Source organism: Lissotriton helveticus, chromosome 3_2 (genome assembly GCF_964261635.1).
Source record: "Lissotriton helveticus chromosome 3_2, aLisHel1.1, whole genome shotgun sequence".
Classification (NCBI taxonomy): domain Eukaryota; kingdom Metazoa; phylum Chordata; class Amphibia; order Caudata; family Salamandridae; genus Lissotriton; species Lissotriton helveticus.
Window position 1 is genome coordinate 189,516,443 of NC_136062.1, and position 20,411 is coordinate 189,536,853.

General features: G+C 46.3%; 1 protein-coding gene across 7 annotated transcripts in view; it reads left to right on the forward strand.

Moving 5' to 3' along the window:
• PARP6 (poly(ADP-ribose) polymerase family member 6) overlaps window positions 1-20,411 on the forward strand; it is a 345,720-nt gene that overhangs the window by 210,954 nt on the left and 114,355 nt on the right. For 4 of the 7 annotated variants that reach the window (XM_078685023.1, XM_078685025.1, XM_078685024.1 and 1 more), the window contains exons 18-19: window positions 17,815-17,887; window positions 18,985-19,054. In XM_078685023.1, the coding sequence (XP_078541149.1) occupies window positions 17,815-17,887; window positions 18,985-19,054 (143 nt within the window). The remainder of the gene's footprint in view (window positions 1-17,814; window positions 17,888-18,984; window positions 19,055-20,411) is intronic. The other 3 variants (XR_013609848.1, XR_013609850.1, XR_013609849.1) reach the window with 1 other exon arrangement.

A 20,411-nucleotide genomic window follows, 5' to 3' on the forward strand; every position in this document is an offset into this window, starting at 1 on the left:
ATGTGCACCGACTATGTTAGGCTAAGGTGGCAGCAGGACTGTGAAGGGGATCAGCTGGCTGGAGCCTTTTTACCTTTGAATGAGACCTGAGGCTTGGAGCTCTCCATCGCTGCTCGAGTGCATCTCGCAAGAAGACACCAAGCGTGTAGCATGAAGTATATATATATTTCTCCAGTATTAGGATGTCTTTCATAGATTCACATGCTTGAATATTCCCCGTCGTCGGAGTGGGAGTCCCACGGTAAATAAAATAGGAATAATATACTAATAATATGTATATATAAAACATTAGAAAACAGGCAGTAAAAGCCTAGACATAATTCCTCATAGGAATACATGAATAGAGAAAAAAAACACTTGTAGCCTATTCCCGTCATTATGTTGGTCCAAACTGTAGCCAATCAGGCGGCAGCAGCCCTCCAGAACCTTCTCCTCAGAGCTCAGCACCTCAGATTTTCTACCGCACGTTGTGTGAAGGGAGTCTCCCTGAGCTCTGCTCAGTTTTCTCCGTTTTTCTTCAGGTTTTTCCTGTAATTTTCATAATGTTTACTAAGAAATCTCTCTTCAGACCTTGCTCCTCTTGTGGAAAGCTGCGTCTTTATTCAGAAGATCCACACAGTAAGTGTATTTACTGTCTTTACCCCGACCATGATGTGGGAAAGTGTAAGTTCTGTAGAACTTTCTCCATAAAAACTCTAAAGGACTGAGAAGGCCGTCTTCTGTTGTGGCTTCAGAGACTTAAAGACAAGGATGGAGTGCTTTCTGATGTTGAAAGTGTAACATCTGGTCATTCCCAAGCAGTGTCAAAACGTAGTAGTGTGCAGGAGTTGCCTTCTCCTTTCATCAAAAAGAAGAAGATGTCCCTCTCTCTGGCCCCTGCAGTGTCCTCACCATTGCCTACTACGTCCACGAGACCTGGCCCTCAGGCGTCTACTGCATCTTCTGCTTATGTTTCCGTGAAGAAACATGCCTCGGCGTCGACGGGAGCGTCGACAGTCGTTCCGACGACGAAATCTGCCGTCTCCGGTTAGTCGACGACGACAGTGACGACGACGTTTGCATCTGGATCGTCGATGACCATCTCGTCGACGTTTTCGTCGTCGACGAAGGTAACATTGAGTTTCAAGACTGTACCATCTGTCATTCCGATTGCATCGTCGTCGACGAAGAAACCTCCCCCGTTGACGACCAAGTCTTTGTTGACGAAGAGTGTGAAGAAACCACATTCGACGACGACCCCATCGACGGGTGCACCGTTGACGGGTGCTCCGTCGACGACCGCTCCGTCGATGACTGCTCCGTCGACGAAGAAGAAGTCAACTCCGTCGACGAAGGTACCATCGACGGTACCGTCGACCATACAGGGTTCTACCAGTGTGGCTCCGTCGGCAATTTCTTCTTCTTTTGCCTCTCTGCCATTGTTGCCATTGCCGTCCACTGGATCTGCCGATGTGGAATCTCTACATCAACGCCGCAAGGTGCCTGTGGATCAGATTTCCATCACTAGTGATCCACAGCCTCCCTCGCCCTTGTTTGCCTCAGACTCGGAGCGGGATTCAGATGAAGATGTCCACGAGTCTTTTAGGGCAGCAGGTAGTCCATCAGATTTGGTCATCAAGTGCCAGGATTACAGTAACGATGATGAGGACCAATATTTCCAACAGGAAAGTATGCCGGTTCAGGTTCCTACGGCGACGTTACCCTTGTCGCTCATCTCTAATCTCCAACATATGTTGGATGACTACAATAGACGCTTTCCGTCATCTCCACAAGTGGCAGCAGCCCCTTCGATGGTGCCGCCTGTTACTGTGCCGGCTCCGGCTCCTCTCACACCTCTGCCTACTTCTGCACCTCAGGTGCAAACATCTGTGCGGATACACACGACTGTGTATGCTGATGAAGAGGATGAAGGTTCTCCAGACCGCGAAGATGGTGAGGTTCGAGATGATGATGATGATGCAGATATGGCGGAGTGGAATAACTACCAAGTTCAAACACCGTCCCCATCTCCGGCCACGCCAGGGGATTCTCCTCCTGTAGATATTGCGAGTTTCCATCAACTGATGGATAGAGCAGCCCAACGCTTCAAGTTGCCTAGAGTCCAAAGAGAGGAGGATTGTTTTCTCTATGATTTTAAAAATCAACCATTCAAACAGATTCATACTGTACCCATTATTGACTTTATCTGGGCTGAAGGAGTGAAGCTGATGCAGACCCCAAATACACTTCCGGCTCAGATGCCCAGGTTAGAAATGAAATACAAAGCACCGGTTGGCACTCCAGCGTGCCTCATTGGACAGCCAAAACCCGATTCAGTGGTTACACAAGCAGCTCAGCGTCGGTCGCAGAATCCTACGTCTGCTGTGACTGCTCCACCAGATCGTGACGGTCGTCGCATGGATGCTATAGGCCGCAAGTTTTCAACGATGGCTTCCACCACAGTGAGAGCGGCCAATGCTTTGGCCATTTTGGCGCGTTACGACCGCCAGATGTGGGCAGACATGACAGCTTATGTGGCCTTAATTCCAGATGCTTCCAAGGCCGAAGCCTTGCAACATCTCCAAGAAGGCGAGAGAACATCAGAGGAGATAATTGATTGTGCCGTTGACATCGCCTGTACTGGTTTCCGGCAACTCGCTGGAGCGGCTGTTCTACGCAGGCAGGGCTGGTTACGTTCTACATCTTTCCGGCAAGAGGTGCAGGCAAAGATCCTGGATATGCCGTATGACGGCGAGTCTTTGTCTGGGGCTCATGTGGATGAAGCTTTACAGTCCATCAAAAAAGATACTGACACTGCTCGCTCTCTAAGAACTTTACAGTTTCGGAAACAGCCCTTTCAGGGTGCACGTGGGCGCGGCACCTCGTCTACTTTTCGAGGAGGAAACAATCAGTTCCGTTCCTACAACCAAGGCAACCAACGCTATTCTAACACCCAGCAGCAGTCTTCCCGTCAGCAGACTTCAAAGACCTACAGAGGGAAATCATCTTACAGAGGATCTACTCCAAAACGACAATGACTTGCCTTTGCCCCAACGAGTTGGAGGTCGAATCTCCCTTTTTTGTTCTCAATGGTCCTCCATCACCTCGGACCGATGGGTTCTGGACATCGTAGAGAAAGGCCATGCTCTGGAATTTATCAAACTTCCTCCTCCCACTCCACCTTCCGGCCCGCCACCAGCACACATCAGGGAACTATTACATCAGGTTCGTCTTATGATACAGAAAGGTGCTGTCAAAGTGGTACCCATGTCTCAAAAGGGAAAGGGATTTTATTCCCGTTTTTTCCTGGTCGTAAAGAAGACGCTGGATTGGCGACCGATATTGGATTTACGAGCACTCAACAAATATCTCAAGTGCCAATCCTTCCGCATGTTAACGCTTGTGGAGATCTTACGACTGCTCTCAATGGGAGATTTCATGGCAACTATCGACCTCCAGGACGCCTACTTCCATGTCCCTATTCTCCCGCGACATCGGAAGTATTTACGCTTCCGCGTAGGACCGAGGGATTTCCAGTTCCGAGTACTATCTTTCGGCCTCCGTTCAGCCCCTCGTGTCTTTACGAAGGTGTTGGCTCCTGTGGTATCTTATCTACGTCTTCAGGGTGTACAGATTTTTCCTTACCTGGACGACTGTCTCCTAAAATCACAGTCTCGTACACAGCTACTTCAGGACACTCGCCTTTGTCAGGAAGTTTTTCGCTCCCTGGGTCTATCCATCAACATGGCCAAGTCCCAATTGCATCCAGCAACCTGCAAGAACTTTTTAGGAGCAACTTTAAATACGACTCTTGCAAAAGCATTTGTGTCTCAGGAGCGACAACAAAAGATTCTTCAATTGGTGACACTTTTGCGGACAAGACAGTCCGTTTCAGTCCGACTATTGAAATCATTTCTAGGAATGGCGTCATCGTGCATTGCATTGATCCCAAATTGCAGACTACGGACACAGCCCATTCAAGAGGAACTAGATGGACAGTGGCGTCAGGTCACCGGTTCCTTCAACGACATAGTATGTGTCCCCACCCGCATGAGAGCGGCCCTCAAATGGTGGGCTTAGCCATCCAATCTTTCGACAGGATCGTCGTTCCTTTCCATCACCCTGGATTTTACTCTGACAACAGACGCCTCGTTGGAAGGATGGGGTGCTCATCTTCAAGGCTTGTCCATAAAGGGCAAATGGACCTTGCCTCAGAGAGTCGGGCACATCAACAGGCTGGAGCTGATGGCCATCTTCCTGGCACTCAAGTCCTTTCATATCTTGATCCAAGGGGAGTCAGTCCTTATTCAGACGGACAACACAACCAGCATGCATTATATGAACAAGCAGGGCAGAACAAAGTCTCCAGTCTTGTCGCATCTGGCTCAATCAATCTGGGACTGGGCTCTAAGTCACCAAGTCACTCTCACTGCAGTCCATCTACCAGGAGTTTTCAACATTCTAGCGGATTCACTCAGCATGTCCACGTCATCGACCTACGAGTGGGAGTTGCACCAACAATCGCTTAAGCTGATTTTTCGGAAATGAGGCATCCACCGCTGGATCTCTTTGCCACACCACAGAACCGGAAATGCCCCTCTTATGCAAGCTGGCATCCCCACCGAGGGTCACAGGGCAATGCCCTTTTAATGAATTGGTGCAATCTGTTTGCTTACGCTTTTCCTCCAATTCCTCTGGTGCCTCGGGTGTTGTGGAAGATGCGGAGGCAGCCTTGCCACATTCTTCTCATCACCCCCAGATGGCTACTTCTCCTGTCCCAGTGCGAGCCCATCCGTCTTCATCCTCGGGTGGACCTTCTCACGATGGACAAGGGTCAGATTTGCCATCCAGATCCCTCCTCTCTGAATTTGACAGCTTGGAACCTGAGCACCTTGAATTTGCTCACCTAGCCATCCCGCCAGACTGTAGAGACATTCTTGCTCAAGCCAGAGCTTCGTCAACTGTTAAAACCTATAAACTTAAATGGAAGAGGTTCTGCCATTGGTGCCCAGCTGCTGGGGTACATCCCATCCATTCCGCGCCTGTGCAGCTCCTTCCATTCTTTTTGCAACTTGCTCAGTCTGGACTATTCACATTCAACTTTGAGAGTTTTTCTGGCAGCAATTTCTCGCTTCCGCCAGGATGGCATCACTTCACTCTGTTCTTCCAGGATAATAGGCCAATTTTTCAAAGGATTATTTCGCAAACTTCCACAGATTTGGCGCCCTCCTCCTACTTGGCACCTTAACATCGTGTTGTCTCAACTTATTAAAGCACCTTTTGAACCAATACACAAGGCAGACATGAAATATCTCACGTGGAAGGTTGTTCTTCTCCTTGCGATGACATCTTCTCGTCACGTAAGCGATATTCATGCTTTCACTATAAATCCTCCATTTTTGCAGTTTCAACCTGGCTGTGTAGTGCTTCATACTAACCCCACCTTTCTACCAAAGATCCCTTCTGATTTCCACATCAACGAGCCTGTTTTCTTGAAGTCTTTCTTTGCAAATCCACAGTCTCCAGCGGAGCAGCGTCTCCATTCTTTGGACATTAAAAGATGTTTAAAGTTTTACATCAGCAGAACAGCCCCTTTTCGCAAAGCTGATCAACTGTTCATAGCTTATGGACGTTTTCACAAGGGGCGTCCAGTATCCAAACCTACAATTGCTCGTTGGGTTTCCTCTGCTATCGCTTTCTGCCATCAGCAGGCAGGCAAGCCTCTACAAACTGCAGTGAGGGCCCATTCCACCAGGGCGATGTCTTCTTCAACTGCCCTATTCGCCGGTGTGCCGCTGCATCAGACCTGCAGAGCCGCCACGTGGTCAAGCAGGCACACGTTTACGAAACACTACTGCCTGAGTGCCATCAACGAAGCAGATACTGCGGTGGGACAGGCTGTGTTTTGCAATCTTTTTCAGTAAGGTGAGCCTCTGTCTTCCCTCCTCCATTTTGGTTCTTCCTTATTACTGTATGTCTTGCATGACTATAAACATATTTGTATTACAAATATGTGCATGTGTATCATGACTGGGAAGTTTTTTTCTTCGGATATTACTGCTTTCTATTCTATATTCAAGCATGTGAATCTATGAAAGACACCCTAATACTGGAGAAGAACAATTGTTACTTACCTGCAAACAGGTGGTTCTCCAGTATTGGTGTCTTTCATAGATTCACATGCGACTCACCCTCCTCCCCTCAGAGGCTCTCTTCTCCTCATAGACTCTGTGGTCACACTTGTGCTATGAAAATCTGAGGTGCTGAGCTCTGAGGAGAAGGTTCTGGAGGGCTGCTGGTGCCTGATTGGCTACAGTTTGGACCAACATAATGACGGGAATAGGCTACAAGTGTTTTTTTTCTCTATTCATGTATTCCTATGAGGAATTATGTCTAGGCATTTACTACCTGTTTTCTAATGTTTTATATATACATATTATTAGTATATTATTGCTCTTTTATTTACCGTGGGACTCCCACTCCGACGACGGGGAATATTCAAGCATGTGAATCTATGAAAGACACCAATACTGGAGAACCACCTGTTTACAGGTAAGTAACAATTGTTCATATATAAATATAACAGCGGGTCCCACACCCGCCTGTCTGCACCATCCCTATCTGGTGGATGAGATCAGAAGCAAGGCTGGACTCCGTTTGGTGTGTATATATATATATATATATATATATATATATATATATATATATATATATATATATCATGTTCTAAGTAGAAAATCTATATTCAGCCACTCTTTGCCATTTGTCTAAAAAACAGACCAACATGAAAATTATTAAATGCCAACTATTGACCTTTTAACCTTTATCCATGCATACACTTGATATAGGGTGGTACTGGACTGCTGATAAAATGGGGGCTGATGACCTAGTAATAATGCAAGTAAAGAGGTAACATAATGAAAAGGGATTTGAAATGGTACAAAGAAAAGAGTTACTAACAAGACATAAGGGAGGAGTAATTGACAATATGAATGGAGAGGGAAGGAAGGAAATCAAAGCACATTTCTGTATAAGCACCTAAAAAGCAACATTGACAATTATTTTGCGTGGAAAAAACAAAGAGCAAACACTAATGATGTCATTTACATTTTTTGAAAATACTGAAAAACATTTTAAAAAAACACGAAAATTCACAACAAATAGGAACTGAAAGCAAGAAAGTCTAATATGAATTCGCTGGAATGTGGGCCAGAGTGGTAGCCTAAATTAATTCATGCATTCAGTCGATCACTTTTTGGTTTTTTAGGTCTCGCTGGAGACCTATTGCAGTTGAGTCGGCTCTCAAGGGACACAGGGCTGGGCACGCGCGTCGATTTCACATCGTGGACGCGCATGCCCAGCCTCCCAGAGCCGTGCACATCTCCTGTCCTGCAGGCAAACCAGTGAGTGCTTACAGTGAGACAAGAGATTGCATGCTGTTCACACACACACACATTCCCTCCCTCACATCCCCCCCCGTCCACTCACCGGGCTCTCCGCAGCGGCTCAGTTTCGGCAGCAGGCAGACTCGGAGGTCGGGCGTGTCTTCTCCGACGATGTTCAGCTTGCGTCGCTACAGCTAATGTGCACGCGCACGGCACTGCGTCTCCTCTCGTGCGCTCCCACCGCGCTGTTTCGCGCCCGGAGACACAGTACTTAACACACTGTCAAAGTAACATTGGTTCCTACATAGCAAAATACACAGGTTTTTAAAAGCAAATGCATTATCAGGTTACAATGAGTGCCCATTTTTCTGTATAGAAGCTTGGACTGATTGGCTCATGTAAGATTGCAGGACCTACTTTTTACGTTTTTTTTTCCGCTGGTTCTGTCCTCGCGCCGCATCCAGCGACTGTCAATAGCGTAATGTGAGTGAGCGCGCGCAGGTGCTGGGAATGGCGGCCCGTGCACGCGGCTGTCAGTGTACCGCTGCGCGCGGCGGCGTGAGGACAGTTATTTACCTTTGACTGAGAGGGGTGGGCTCTTTCCTCCTGCCCCTCTCCTCCGCAGCGTTCCTTATGGAACGAACGGTGCCCAAGGGAGAGAGAGAGCGAGAGGGAAGCCGAGCTCATAGACGCCAACGCCCAGCGCTCCATCACCCCAAGCTTCCATGGCGCAGCTTTCGTAGCCCGAGCTTTTAGCTAACCCCGTGCAAAGGAAGAGCTGCGACCGGGCTGCTTCCACCATGGGGTCAACTCAAACCAGCTGCTGCCCAGGTGCACCGGGGACTCGCAACTGGACGCCGCCGCCTGCCTCTGGCTGCGCTGGGACCAGGTGGATACTTGCGCCAGGTTGTTACCGCGGACCGGGGCTCGTGCTGCAGGCTCGTTTTACATGCTGGGGCTGGTAATTCTGAATTTATTATACACGGACGTTACGTAAAGAGAGGCTGAAGCACGCCCATGGGGAACACCAGAGGTCTGTATAATTTGTCTACAGGTGTGCTTTAGAATGATGAGTAATTCTTGTGCTGCATTGAATTTACAATTGTCTATCATTTGGTTGATTCGCTGTTGCACTATGACTAAAGCCAGGAGCTGACTCCTCACTGTTCACTAACATTTTTCACAACTTTGAATGGCAGGATTTGCACTTAAAGGGCATGTTTTGCTGGGATTCTCGCTGCTTTACAATGTGTTTTACTGCAGTCCATTAAAGGCTGAGAACCAGGTTAATGGTCGGTGACTCAATATGCCCAGCAGCCAGATAAGCTCTCATTTACATGAATTGGAAACGAACATGGCCTGCCTTTCCTAAAGCGTTGTAGCTCCTGTTGAATCCAGCGGGTGAGAGCATTCTTTCAGCCAGCATGGGACCTGCTATCAAACGACGTTTGCAAAACAAAGGCAGCCTCGGCCAGGCTTCTGATGGTCAGCCCCACCTCTCGACTAACAAGCATTGACATAGCCAATAGGTCATGCCTTTTGGAACCTTATAAGTATTTAGTTTTGCAGCACAACATTCTTTGTGCAACAACATCAACTGTTGTATAGCTAAACACTTATAGGGTCCCAAAGGCAAGACCTATTGGCTATGCCAATGCTTGTTATTACTTCAATGTTTCAGTCAGGATTCGTGTGCGAGTGTCACACTCATGTATGCATATATCTTTATTGACACTCACATTCATAAAGGCACCCAATCAAGCTGCTTATATAGAAACAAGGACTGGCAAAGCCAACAGGGCTGGCCACAATGGGGTATGGCATGGAGACTAGAGATGTGTGAAATTCGTGTAATTTGCTTTGGTGCAATTATGCAAGCCGTAGCGTAGCTGTGTTCTGTTCACTTGTACTGTTTCCCTGCACTTAAACAAAATTGTTGTCACGAAGAGCGTAGAGTGCCATTTCGGGAATTTTTTGAAATACGCATATTTAACAGTTACAGTAGATTAATTATAATTTCCGCATTCAACGACATTAAACACCGAGATAAAGTTAATTTTAACGTAAAGTCTAATTCTTTTGTATAAAGGTTGTTTTTCATACCACTTTTTTTATATCTGTTACCAAGGATCTGCAAATATTATGTTTTAATAGTTTATACGAATCGTCATTTATAATGAGACTGTCATTTGTAAATGTTATAATTAACCTTCAATAAAAATGTTATCTACCAATCAAAGTTTAACAACTGGATGGTAAAGCTAGTTGTCATAAACTTTAGATTGGTATTTGAGAAACTTTGTAATCTTGGGCCAGTCGCAACGAGGACCTGTGACAGCAAATAAAACAGTCGCCAAAACTGGAACATAAAAAGGAGCAGTCAGAGGCCAGGGATTCATAAGTTACAAAGTCCAGTCTACCAATAAATGATAGCCATCTCTCGTTGTTAACGTTTCGTTTTCCTGTTCTCAGGATAGGCAAAGAAAATATTTATATTTGTGAAAAAATTGGTATATTGACTGGACCAGTGAATTGTTGCTTCTTTCCAGAATCTCTGGTCGCATCCATCAATGTGTTGTAAACTTTTCATTTTAGATGTTTTGACACTTCTGTTACAGGCTTTGCATCTATTCCCTGCCCTCAGCTTCTCTTCTCCTCTTTGTCTTTCTTTCTCTCATTTTGATCGCTTTCCTCTCTTTCGTTCATATTCCCCTTTTTGTGTTTAGGTCTCCGCCTAGCGAAGGCTGCGCTGGGGAGAACTGATGTTTTGCAGAGTGGGGCTTAAACCCGCCCTTCTTCTCCATTGGCTGGCTTCCTAAACGGAGGCCAGCGATTGGAGGAGAGGGGTGTCACTCTGTCCAAGCCCCGTCTTTTTGGGATTGAGGGGTGTGTTTTTTACGTTCTTTCTCTTTTCTTTCTCTCCTCTTCCCATTGGCTGGAATTTTACTTTCCAGCCAATGGGAAGAGGAGAGAACGAAAAACACGCCCCTCAATCACAAAAATGACGTGCGTTTCTCCGAGGCATTTCTTCTTCTCCTCGGAGAAACATGGTTGTGAATAAGAGAAGCTGTAGCTCGGTACTTGGCTGCTTCTGCCTGGCGGAGCTCGCTGGCTTCTTGCAGGGGCCCGTGAACGGGCCAGTGAACAGGCCGTGCTGTTTCTGCCGCCGCTGTCGGTGCCTGGTGAGCCGGGGGAGGGGTGAGGTGCTCCTGGCTGACTGCCCACGGCCCACGCTCCTTTCCCCCGGTGCTGCAGCCGCTCATCCTTCGAGCTGGCAGTGCTTCCTCAGTCTCCTGGTGCCTATGAATCCATTCATCACAGTACTTTACACTGCATCTCGATCATGTCCACAGGATCCCTGAGATTCCTGAATCTCATATTCATTTAAGGGCTTTAGGCTGAATGGAGATACCTGAAGAGTGGAAGGGGGGTGGCTGTTTTGCAGGGAGTTGCTGGGAAGTGGCTCGTATTTTTCCATCCGCCGAAAAATAGGGGTCGTGGAAATGGCGAAGTTTCATGCAGCCGAATAACACTGATTTACCTCCAAATTCTGCGAGACTCTGTGGAATTCCGTTGTGTGAGGGGGGGGGTCATTTGGTGCTATTTCCATAGTGATAAATGCCCCCTCTTGTCCTCCATTTTTTGTTTTTTACGAAGGTGCATTTTGTACTATGAAAATAGCGCAGCCAAACATACCCTGGGGCATGCAATGGTTTCTCCACGTTGGAAGCCATTGCATACTTTAATCTCAGCGGCAGAATGTAATTAATCCGATTATTCCGAGTTAGAAGACTCTGCCGGTGGAATCGAAACCTCCCCCCAGGCCCCCTGCAAAGGTAGCGGGTTACAGCGACCACTGGCGGTGGAAAGAAGAGGACACACTGCAGAATCCTGGGCCTTGTGTGAGAGGTGAAGTTTGGGCAGAGCTGTCGATGCGCCTGGCCGGGCTGCAGCTCTGGCTGCCTCTGCCCTGTGTTGGGAATTGATCACCAGCAGGTCCCGTGCCCTCTGTGCCCGCCGGCGGGGCAGTGGGGGCACAGACAGCCTGCTGTGGGGGGACAGCCGTGGAGTTCACGTGCCCCGGTCTTCAGGAGTGCCTCCTGGCCTCAGGGCGCTGTCTCTGAAGCCGGCTTGATTTTAGACCGTGTCATGTGCTATGTTTGTTTCTACCTGCTATGACAGAAAGACTTCCTGTCCCTTTATACGTGAGTCAGTGTGACTCAGTCGCCACGAGCCCCGTCAAAGGCGCTCTGTGTCGCTGGTTGTTCTTCAGATATCGCCGAGCTGCATCATTTGGACTGGAAAAGAATTCAACTTTCACTCGTTGGCTGGGAAAAGGTGCAGTTGAACCGGTCTGGAAGCCCTGAGGCCCTGGTTGTGCTCGCCTGGGGCTCTCGAGTAGCGAGATGTCTGTGTTTGCTTCTGCGCAGCATCTTCCCTGACGTCACTGTGGGTACAGCATCCTGTGTTCAGGCTGTCGTTGAGCTAAAAAACGGTGTTGGATCTAGCCCTGATCTCTTGACTGGGTGAGAGTATTCTGCTTAATTCAGAGACTCTGCCCATCACCACCCCTTGTTGTAAATATTTTTGTCCACCCTAAGCGTGGAAGGGTATACTCAGATGTGAGTCCCTTGCTCATTGCACCATCAGGATTCAAGCAAGCCGGGCCGAAGACGGCTGAAATGCCAGAAACCGGTCCCCGGAAGCTTGTTTCCTTCCCAGTGTAAGAATTGGCTTTTGTAGTCTGGTCTGCCCTGTTCCCATGATGCACTGGGCCAGGGACAGACTAATTTGCATACAGCCAGGTTCTGAAACTGGGATGGTGCAATGAGCTAAAAAACGGTGTTGGATCTAGCCCTGATCTCTTGACTGGGTGAGAGTATTCTGCTTAATTCAGAGACTCTGTCCATCACCACCCCTTGTTGTAAATATTTTTGTCCACCCTAAGCGTGGAAGGGTATACTCAGATGTGAGTCCCTTGCTCATTGCACCATCAGGATTCAAGCAAGCCGGGCCGAAGACGGCTGAAATGCCAGAAACCGGTCCCCGGAAGCTTGTTTCCTTCCCAGTGTAAGAATTGGCTTTTGTAGTCTGGTCTGCCCTGTTCCCATGATGCACTGGGCCAGGTACAGACTAATTTGCATACAGCCAGGTTCTGAAACTGGGATGGTGCAATGAGCTAAAAAACGGTGTTGGATCTAGCCCTGATCTCTTGACTGGGTGAGAGTATTCTGCTTAATTCAGAGACTCTGTCCATCACCACCCCTTGTTGTAAATATTTTTGTCCACCCTAAGCGTGGAAGGATATACTCAGATGTGAGTCCCTTGCTCATTGCACCATCAGGATTCAAGCAAGCTGGGCCGAAGACGGCTGAAATGCCAGAAACCGGTCCCCGGAAGCTTGTTTCCTTCCCAGTGTAAGAATTGGCTTTTGTAGTCTGGTCTGCCCTGTTCCCATGATGCACTGGGCCAGGGACAGACTAATTTGCATACAGCCAGGTTCTGAAACTGGGATGGTGCAATGAGCTCAAAAACGGTGTTGGATCTAGCCCTGATCTCTTGACTGGGTGAGAGTATTCTGCTTAATTCAGAGACTCTGTCCATCACCACCCCTTGTTGTAAATATTTTTGTCCACCCTAAGCGTGGAAGGGTATACTCAGATGTGAGTCCCTTGCTCATTGCACCATCAGGATTCAAGCAAGCCGGGCCGAAGACGGCTGAAATGCCAGAAACCGGTCCCCGGAACCTTGTTTCCTTCCCAGTGTAAGAATTGGCTTTTGTAGTCTGGTATGCCCTGTTCCCATGATGCACTGGGCCAGGGACAGACTAATTTGCATACAGCCAGGTTCTGAAACTGGGATGGTACAATGAGCTAAAAAACGGTGTTGGATCTAGCCCTGACCTCTTGACTGGGTGAGAGTATTCTGCTTAATTCAGAGACTCTGTCCATCACCACCCCTTGTTGTAAATATTTTTGTCCACCCTAAGCGTGGAAGGGTATACTCAGATGTGAGTCCCTTGCTCATTGCACCATCAGGATTCAAGCAAGCCGGGCCGAAGACGGCTGAAATGCCAGAAACCGGTCCCCGGAAGCTTGTTTCCTTCCCAGTGTAAGAATTGGCTTTTGTAGTCTGGTATGCCCTGTTCCCATGATGCACTGGGCCAGGGACAGACTAATTTGCATACAGCCAGGTTCTGAAACTGGGATGGTGCAATGAGCTAAAAAAAAAAACGGTGTTGGATCTAGCCCTGATCTCTTGACTGGGTGAGAGTATTCTGCTTAATTCAGAGACTCTGTCCATCACCACCCCTTGTTGTAAATATTTTTGTCCACCCTAAGCGTGGAAGGGTATACTCAGATGTGAGTCCCTTGCTCATTGCACCATCAGGATTCAAGCAAGCCGGGCCGAAGACGGCTGAAATGCCAGAAACCGGTCCCCGGAAGCTTGTTTCCTTCCCAGTGTAAGAATTGGCTTTTGTAGTCTGGTCTGCCCTGTTCCCATGATGCACTGGGCCAGGGACAGACTAATTTGCATACAGCCAGGTTCTGAAACTGGGATGGTGCAATGAGCTAAAAAACGGTGTTGGATCTAGCCCTGATCTCTTGACTGGGTGAGAGTATTCTGCTTAATTCAGAGACTCTGTCCATCACCACCCCTTGTTGTAAATATTTTTGTCCACCCTAAGCGTGGAAGGGTATACTCAGATGTGAGTCCCTTGCTCATTGCACCATCAGGATTCAAGCAAGCCGGGCCGAAGACGGCTGAAATGCCAGAAACCGGTCCCCGGAAGCTTGTTTCCTTCCCAGTGTAAGAATTGGCTTTTGTAGTCTGGTCTGCCCTGTTCCCATGATGCACTGGGCCAGGGACAGACTAATTTGCATATAGCCAGGTTCTGAAACTGGGATGGTGCAATGAGCTAAAAAACGGTGTTGGATCTAGCCCTGATCTCTTGACTGGGTGAGAGTATTCTGCTTAATTCAGAGACTCTGTCCATCACCACCCCTTGTTGTAAATATTTTTGTCCACCCTAAGCGTGGAAGGGTATACTCAGATGTGAGTCCCTTGCTCATTGCACCATCAGGATTCAAGCAAGCCGGGCCGAAGACGGCTGAAATGCCAGAAACCGGTCCCCGGAAGCTTGTTTCCTTCCCAGTGTAAGAATTGGCTTTTGTAGTCTGGTCTGCCCTGTTCCCATGATGCACTGGGCCAGGGACAGACTAATTTGCATACAGCCAGGTTCTGAAACTGGGATGGTGCAATGAGCTAAAAAACGGTGTTGGATCTAGCCCTGATCTCTTGACTGGGTGAGAGTATTCTGCTTAATTCAGAGACTCTGTCCATCACCACCCCTTGTTGTAAATATGTCGTTGAACCGGTGAGCAGATTTGGAAAAGCGCAGGACTGCAAAGCCAATTACTTCTAGGCGTTCGCAGGATCTTTTTGGGCATTTAGTTAGTTTTCTTCATTTTTCTTCCGTGTCTGCACTGTCCAGGGTGTGGTCACTCTCCACACCTTGGGTGTTCTAAAGTGATTACTGCCTCTGTGGTCTCCTGTGCGTGCTGCGTCTCTTCCTGTGTTTGTACACACACTGAGCCTTAGTGTTCCACTCTATTTTTAGGCACATATGAGACACTTTTTAAGGTCGTAAAAATGTCACACGTGTAAGAATAGCACCGTCCCACCTATATCTGTACCCCCTTACTTACAAAAATTCGACACCCACCATGTCCAATTCAATTTTTTTACTGTTGCTACTCATGCACTGTGTGCTACCACTTTAGCTGTTCACAAGGTGTGCGCCCCCTTCCTACCTGAAATGTATGCACCTATCCCAGTTGTTCATGCGTCTGTTCCCTCGTTGTGCTTGCTTTTCTACCCCCCCCCCTGTTCCCTCGTTGTGCTTGCTTTTCTGCCCTCTGTTCCCTCGTTGTGATAGTTTTTTCTGGCCTCTGTTCCCTGTGTGTGTGTGTGGCTCTGTGTGTGTGTGGCTCTGTGTGTGTGTGTGTGGCTCTGTGTGTGTGTGTGTGGCTCTGTGTGTGTGTGTGTGGCTCTCTGTGTGTGTGTGTGGCTCTCTGTGTGTGTGGGGCTCTGTGTGTGTGTGGAGCTGTGTGTGGTACTCTGTGTGTGTGTGTGTGTGTGGCTCTGTGTGTGTGTGGGGGGGGCTCTATGTGTGTGTGTGTGTGGCTCTGTGTGTGTGTGGGGCTCTGTGTGTGTGTGTGGCTCTCTGTGTGTGGGTGTGTGTGTGGGTGCAAATGCAATAGGTCTCGCATTTGCAAGAGATTAAGCTATTGACATTGTAAATGACAATGCCATTTATTTATCTGTTTTCAAAACCAACACATAAATAAAAATGTTGTCATTTGCAATGCCAATAGCTCTAACTTTGGCAAAGGCGAGACCGTTGCATTGTAAATGCTTGTGTTTCTTGCAATGTTCACTGACTCTAATCACATGACTTATACTTTCTATCCCAATCTCCCTTAATGGTGTACTTAGAGTATGTGATGAGGCATGAGAAGAGTTAGGTTAAGAAAACATCTCATTCACACTGAAATGTGACCTTCCCCAGGGAAACTGCAAAAACTCTCCTTAATTAGTATGCCATTAAGAGGAATAAGGATCCTTCCTCTGACCTTTAAGCATCTACTGCCACTTATGTATTTTCTCAAAAATATGTGAAAGCAGTATCATCATATTTCCTTTCTCAAAGTCTCAGGGGCTTATTTCGAGTTTGGCCGATTGGGGACATTTGCCAAAAAGAGGTGAATGTCTCATCTGCACTAATTACCACAGTTACCACAGTGCTGATTGCAGTGTGCTGCACCAAACATGGGTACTGCAAGCGGTGCCATTTTGGAGAAGACCTCGATGCAGACCGGTGTGGGCACCTGCGTGTGCCTGCTTGTGAACAGCAGGGCAGCGATGTTCAAATTGCTTTTGTTACACTTAAGTAAAAAGCACTCAAAGATGGCACATTCACACAAGGGACAGCTATTTTTTAAATGTTTTTCTTACATTTTACTAAAAAAAATTCAGAAATTTCCCCCAACCCTTTCCTTGCACCATATGCACAGATAGGAAGCCATCTTTGAACGTTTTGAAAAAAGTACAAGACAGTTCAAAGACGGCTGCCCATGTGTTTGCAAGAGTTCATTCGCATGGGCAACCATTTTCAAATGTTTTTGTTATACTTTACAAAATGCCAGACCCATTGGCTTTGCTAATGCTTGTTAAACGTAGCTATGCGCATCAGCCACAAATGCCAGACTCTCTGAATAGGTACTTTTGACCTCATGTGGAGGGTGGCAATAGGTAGGCCTGCCGAAAATACTACAAGCAGAAAGTTGGCAGCTTTGTCAATGTGTACCAATTACTCCAATATGCTGCTGGGTCTGCCATTGTTAAAGCCGTAACAGTATCACATTGGTCTCTGTATAAATGACAAAATAAGAATAACAATAAATCAAGGAAAAGCCACCAAAAACAGCTCAAGTGATTTCACTGTATGCAGATCAGATGAGCCACCACATTCTCCTCCAAACATTTCAGACGTAAAACAATAACTGAAAGAGCAGAAAAGTGTATAGACCACTTTATTGAGGAGCAAGTACCAACCACATTAATGTAATAGGGAATGTAGGTGTTAACCATGTTCTTACTTAGAGATATAATTTCTGCTCCTGTACATCTGGTAGAAAAGTCTGCTGGAAAAGCCATTGATATTTGCCAGAAATTGTACTGATGAATATGCCCATTGCCTGTACATGTGAAGTAAAATAGGCAATTTTTCTGAAGCCATCTGACAGGTTTATCTTTGCTGCTACATAGCGACACAAAATTCTATAAAATTGAGTTTTTCCTCCACTTTTGGAGAAAATTGTACTTCTAACAGCCAAACTTCAAATGGGACCGTTAGTGTGAGTTATTTTTTGCATCTGATCCTCATAGGGCTTAAAACCCATTACATAAGATATTGGCACACTGCTTAAGACCTTGCAAAATTGCCTCCAATTACTGTGAGGTGCTTTCAGAAAGTTTCCATATAGACTGCATATTCCTTTCTGTATTGCGAGAGATCTGGGGCTGAGCAATCTGGGTTCCATAGCAGGGCACCACAGGTCCAGAAAGATCCCTACAAGCCCCCGAGGTCTCTAAGCTGCCCTTTGTCATCTACAGCTTTATCACTGGAACACCCTTAAGTTGTTTTATAATGATAGACATGCAAGACTTTAGCTCATACAATGCTTTAAATTTATGATTGGAAAAGTTAATTCATTATGCAATGATTTGATGATTGTAGATGGGAGAGTTGGATAGGGTAGGGGCATGAAACCCTTTTTTGGGTTTGTTGGGTAATGGATGACAGGGATAGTACATATGTTACTCAGCAAGGAGAGGTGGATTATATTGACTGTTTACATAACTGCTTTTGTTTCTTGTCTTGCAGCGGATCTCATATTGAGAACTGGCATTCTATCTTACGTAATGGGCTAGTGAATGCCTCTTACACAAAGCTGCAGGTAAGGATCAATGGTGTGTTAAGACATTATTGGTGCAAACTCAGTATCAGGCCACATCCTTCATTACTTTTACCACTTGTCACGGAAATAAGGTGATGTTATTCCATGATCTAATCATTCAGAAAGAGTAGGTATGTTTTGGGAAAATTAGCCCTGCACCCCCTACCTTCCGAGGATTAATTTGTCTGAAAAGTGGATAAAGATGCATAATAGTAACTTAAGGTTTTCCTCTAGGCAAAGCTAATTATCCGTATCACAGTAGACTGGGTGGTGGAGACGAGAAGCACAAGATGATTGTAAAGGATCAAAGATGGAAATAGGGGAGAATGGTAGTGTGGTAGCATCTGGATACCCTCACGGGTGATTAACCGCACTCTACAAATTCACATAACATAACAACATAGAATGATCGCAATGCTGCAGACCAGGTTGGTTCTGTGTAGGACCGAACTTGCCTGCCATTGTTTATGGTATAATTCGATATTTGCAAATCTGTGGACTTCTTACTGATTTTACTCATTCTTTGTCACCAGGCAAAAAGCAGTTGAACAATTAGAATGGAATTGTACAATTGTAGTACAGTACATTAGCAAAACCTTGATACACAGCACCATTATTAGTTTACAGCAAGTATGACCTTTTCTTTCATGAAATGGATCCCACACTATCAGACATATCGTGAGTTCTCATTGTGATCCATGTAGTAAAAACATTACCACACAGAACTGGGGCAGTTTCAAAAATCTTGTTTCCACGAACACAGTAAAACTGCATGCAGTTTTTATTGAATTCTTTTATACAGCATGCAAAATTAGCCCAGGTGCTAATTATCCAAGCAATAATACTGATACAGAAACCTGAGGAATCAGTTTTTAACAATGCAGATTTTCACAGGGGTTGGCACATTTGCTACAATAGGGGCCTTGGTGTCATTGAGCTCCTTAGTCGCTTCTTTGTTTAGGATTTCACTTCCCCTCTCTAGTTGTCCCTATGTTTAGCTTGTCCCCGTAAGCAGTCATTAGGTAAAGTTCAATTCAGTGAAGGGAGAAGGGAGCTCAGCTGTACCCATGTTGCTCATCCTGCTATTTTCCTGCAAGCTGCATGGAGCAGCCTATGGCAAAGGGATCTACCTGAGCCCCATCTCCAGTATTTCCTTTGGATACTCAGGTAAGGTTGTCTCCCATTTATCTAACTTTACCCATCTTCTCATTTGGCAAGGAACTCTACATTCTCTTACCTTCCTAATTTTCATCTATTGGAGTGCTTCTGTTTTCATGGCTTTATCGTCTGTTATATCATTCATCTTGGGTATGAATCCTTGCTGTTCTCTGTGTTTAATCGGCTATATTTTCCAGATGCTCCCTTCTAGCCTGGTCCATTTTCCTGCACGACTCACTCTGCCAATCAACAAATTCATGATATTATGTTTTTTTAATAGCTTTGCTCACCCAGTTCAACAGTTTCCATTTGTTTGAGTTGCTTTTGACCTTTCATGTGTTAGCATGATGGATGCTGTTGTTGATATGTACTGCTGTTGTGTTTGCTAACTCTCATGTTTGGTTTTTTATAGATGATTATTGAACTATATGTTGAATTTTGATGCCTTTGTCTGTCCTATGTCCTGTGTGTTGGTTCCATTATAACTGAAGGGTTTGCTAGTTCATGTTTGTTGGTTCCATTATAAGTGATGTGTGTGGTAGGCCTTCTGTGTACACTACAATTTAGTTGGTGTCTGTTTAACCTCATGTGTGTTGTTTACAACATTGCTGATACCGGTGGCATCTCTGATGTTTGTGTTACAAACATAGTCTACATTAATGCTTGTCTCGTATTATGTTTATAACTGAGTGTTGTTGGTTGTAGGGCTTGAGTCCAAGCCATTGGTTGATCTCCTTGACAAGTAAAGCTGCATAAGGGCTGGAATGACAAAGCAGTACATAAGGCATACAGTTTGAAGACATATGACTACTAGTTAAGCCACTGGCTGGGTTAGAATTACTTTGTAGACTGGTCCTACCATTGCATTGTTTCTTCATATATCTGTTGTTTCCTCTATATGCCTTCAAACTCAGTTCCCTGGGCACTTAGGAATCCCACTGTAAGCCTACGGCTTTTCTGAGATCCCAGGTTCCTGCTGAGCTGTAGCATTCTCACACTCTGGTGGTTTCATAGTGTCCATTTTCCCTTAGTAGTAGAGCTCTTAACCTTGGACAGCTTTCATCTGCTGGTGAGACTAGGTACAACTGCCATCCGCCTGGTGGCCCGCCAGCTCCTTTGGATGTTCTGCCTTCTATGGCTACCTATGTTGCAAGTAAATATCCCTCCTTCCGAAAGTAGACTTGGATAACTGGTATTGGGTTTCTGAGGCATAGGTCACCACCTGTCTCACTTATACACTAATGGATCTGCATTTCTTTCATATGAGAACATGTTTGTGAAACTCCTGAGTCACAAATATCTCTTTGTTTTCTACGCCAAAGTCTTCTGAGAGATTCGTTTGCCTCCCTTCTTCTGGGGTGGGAGG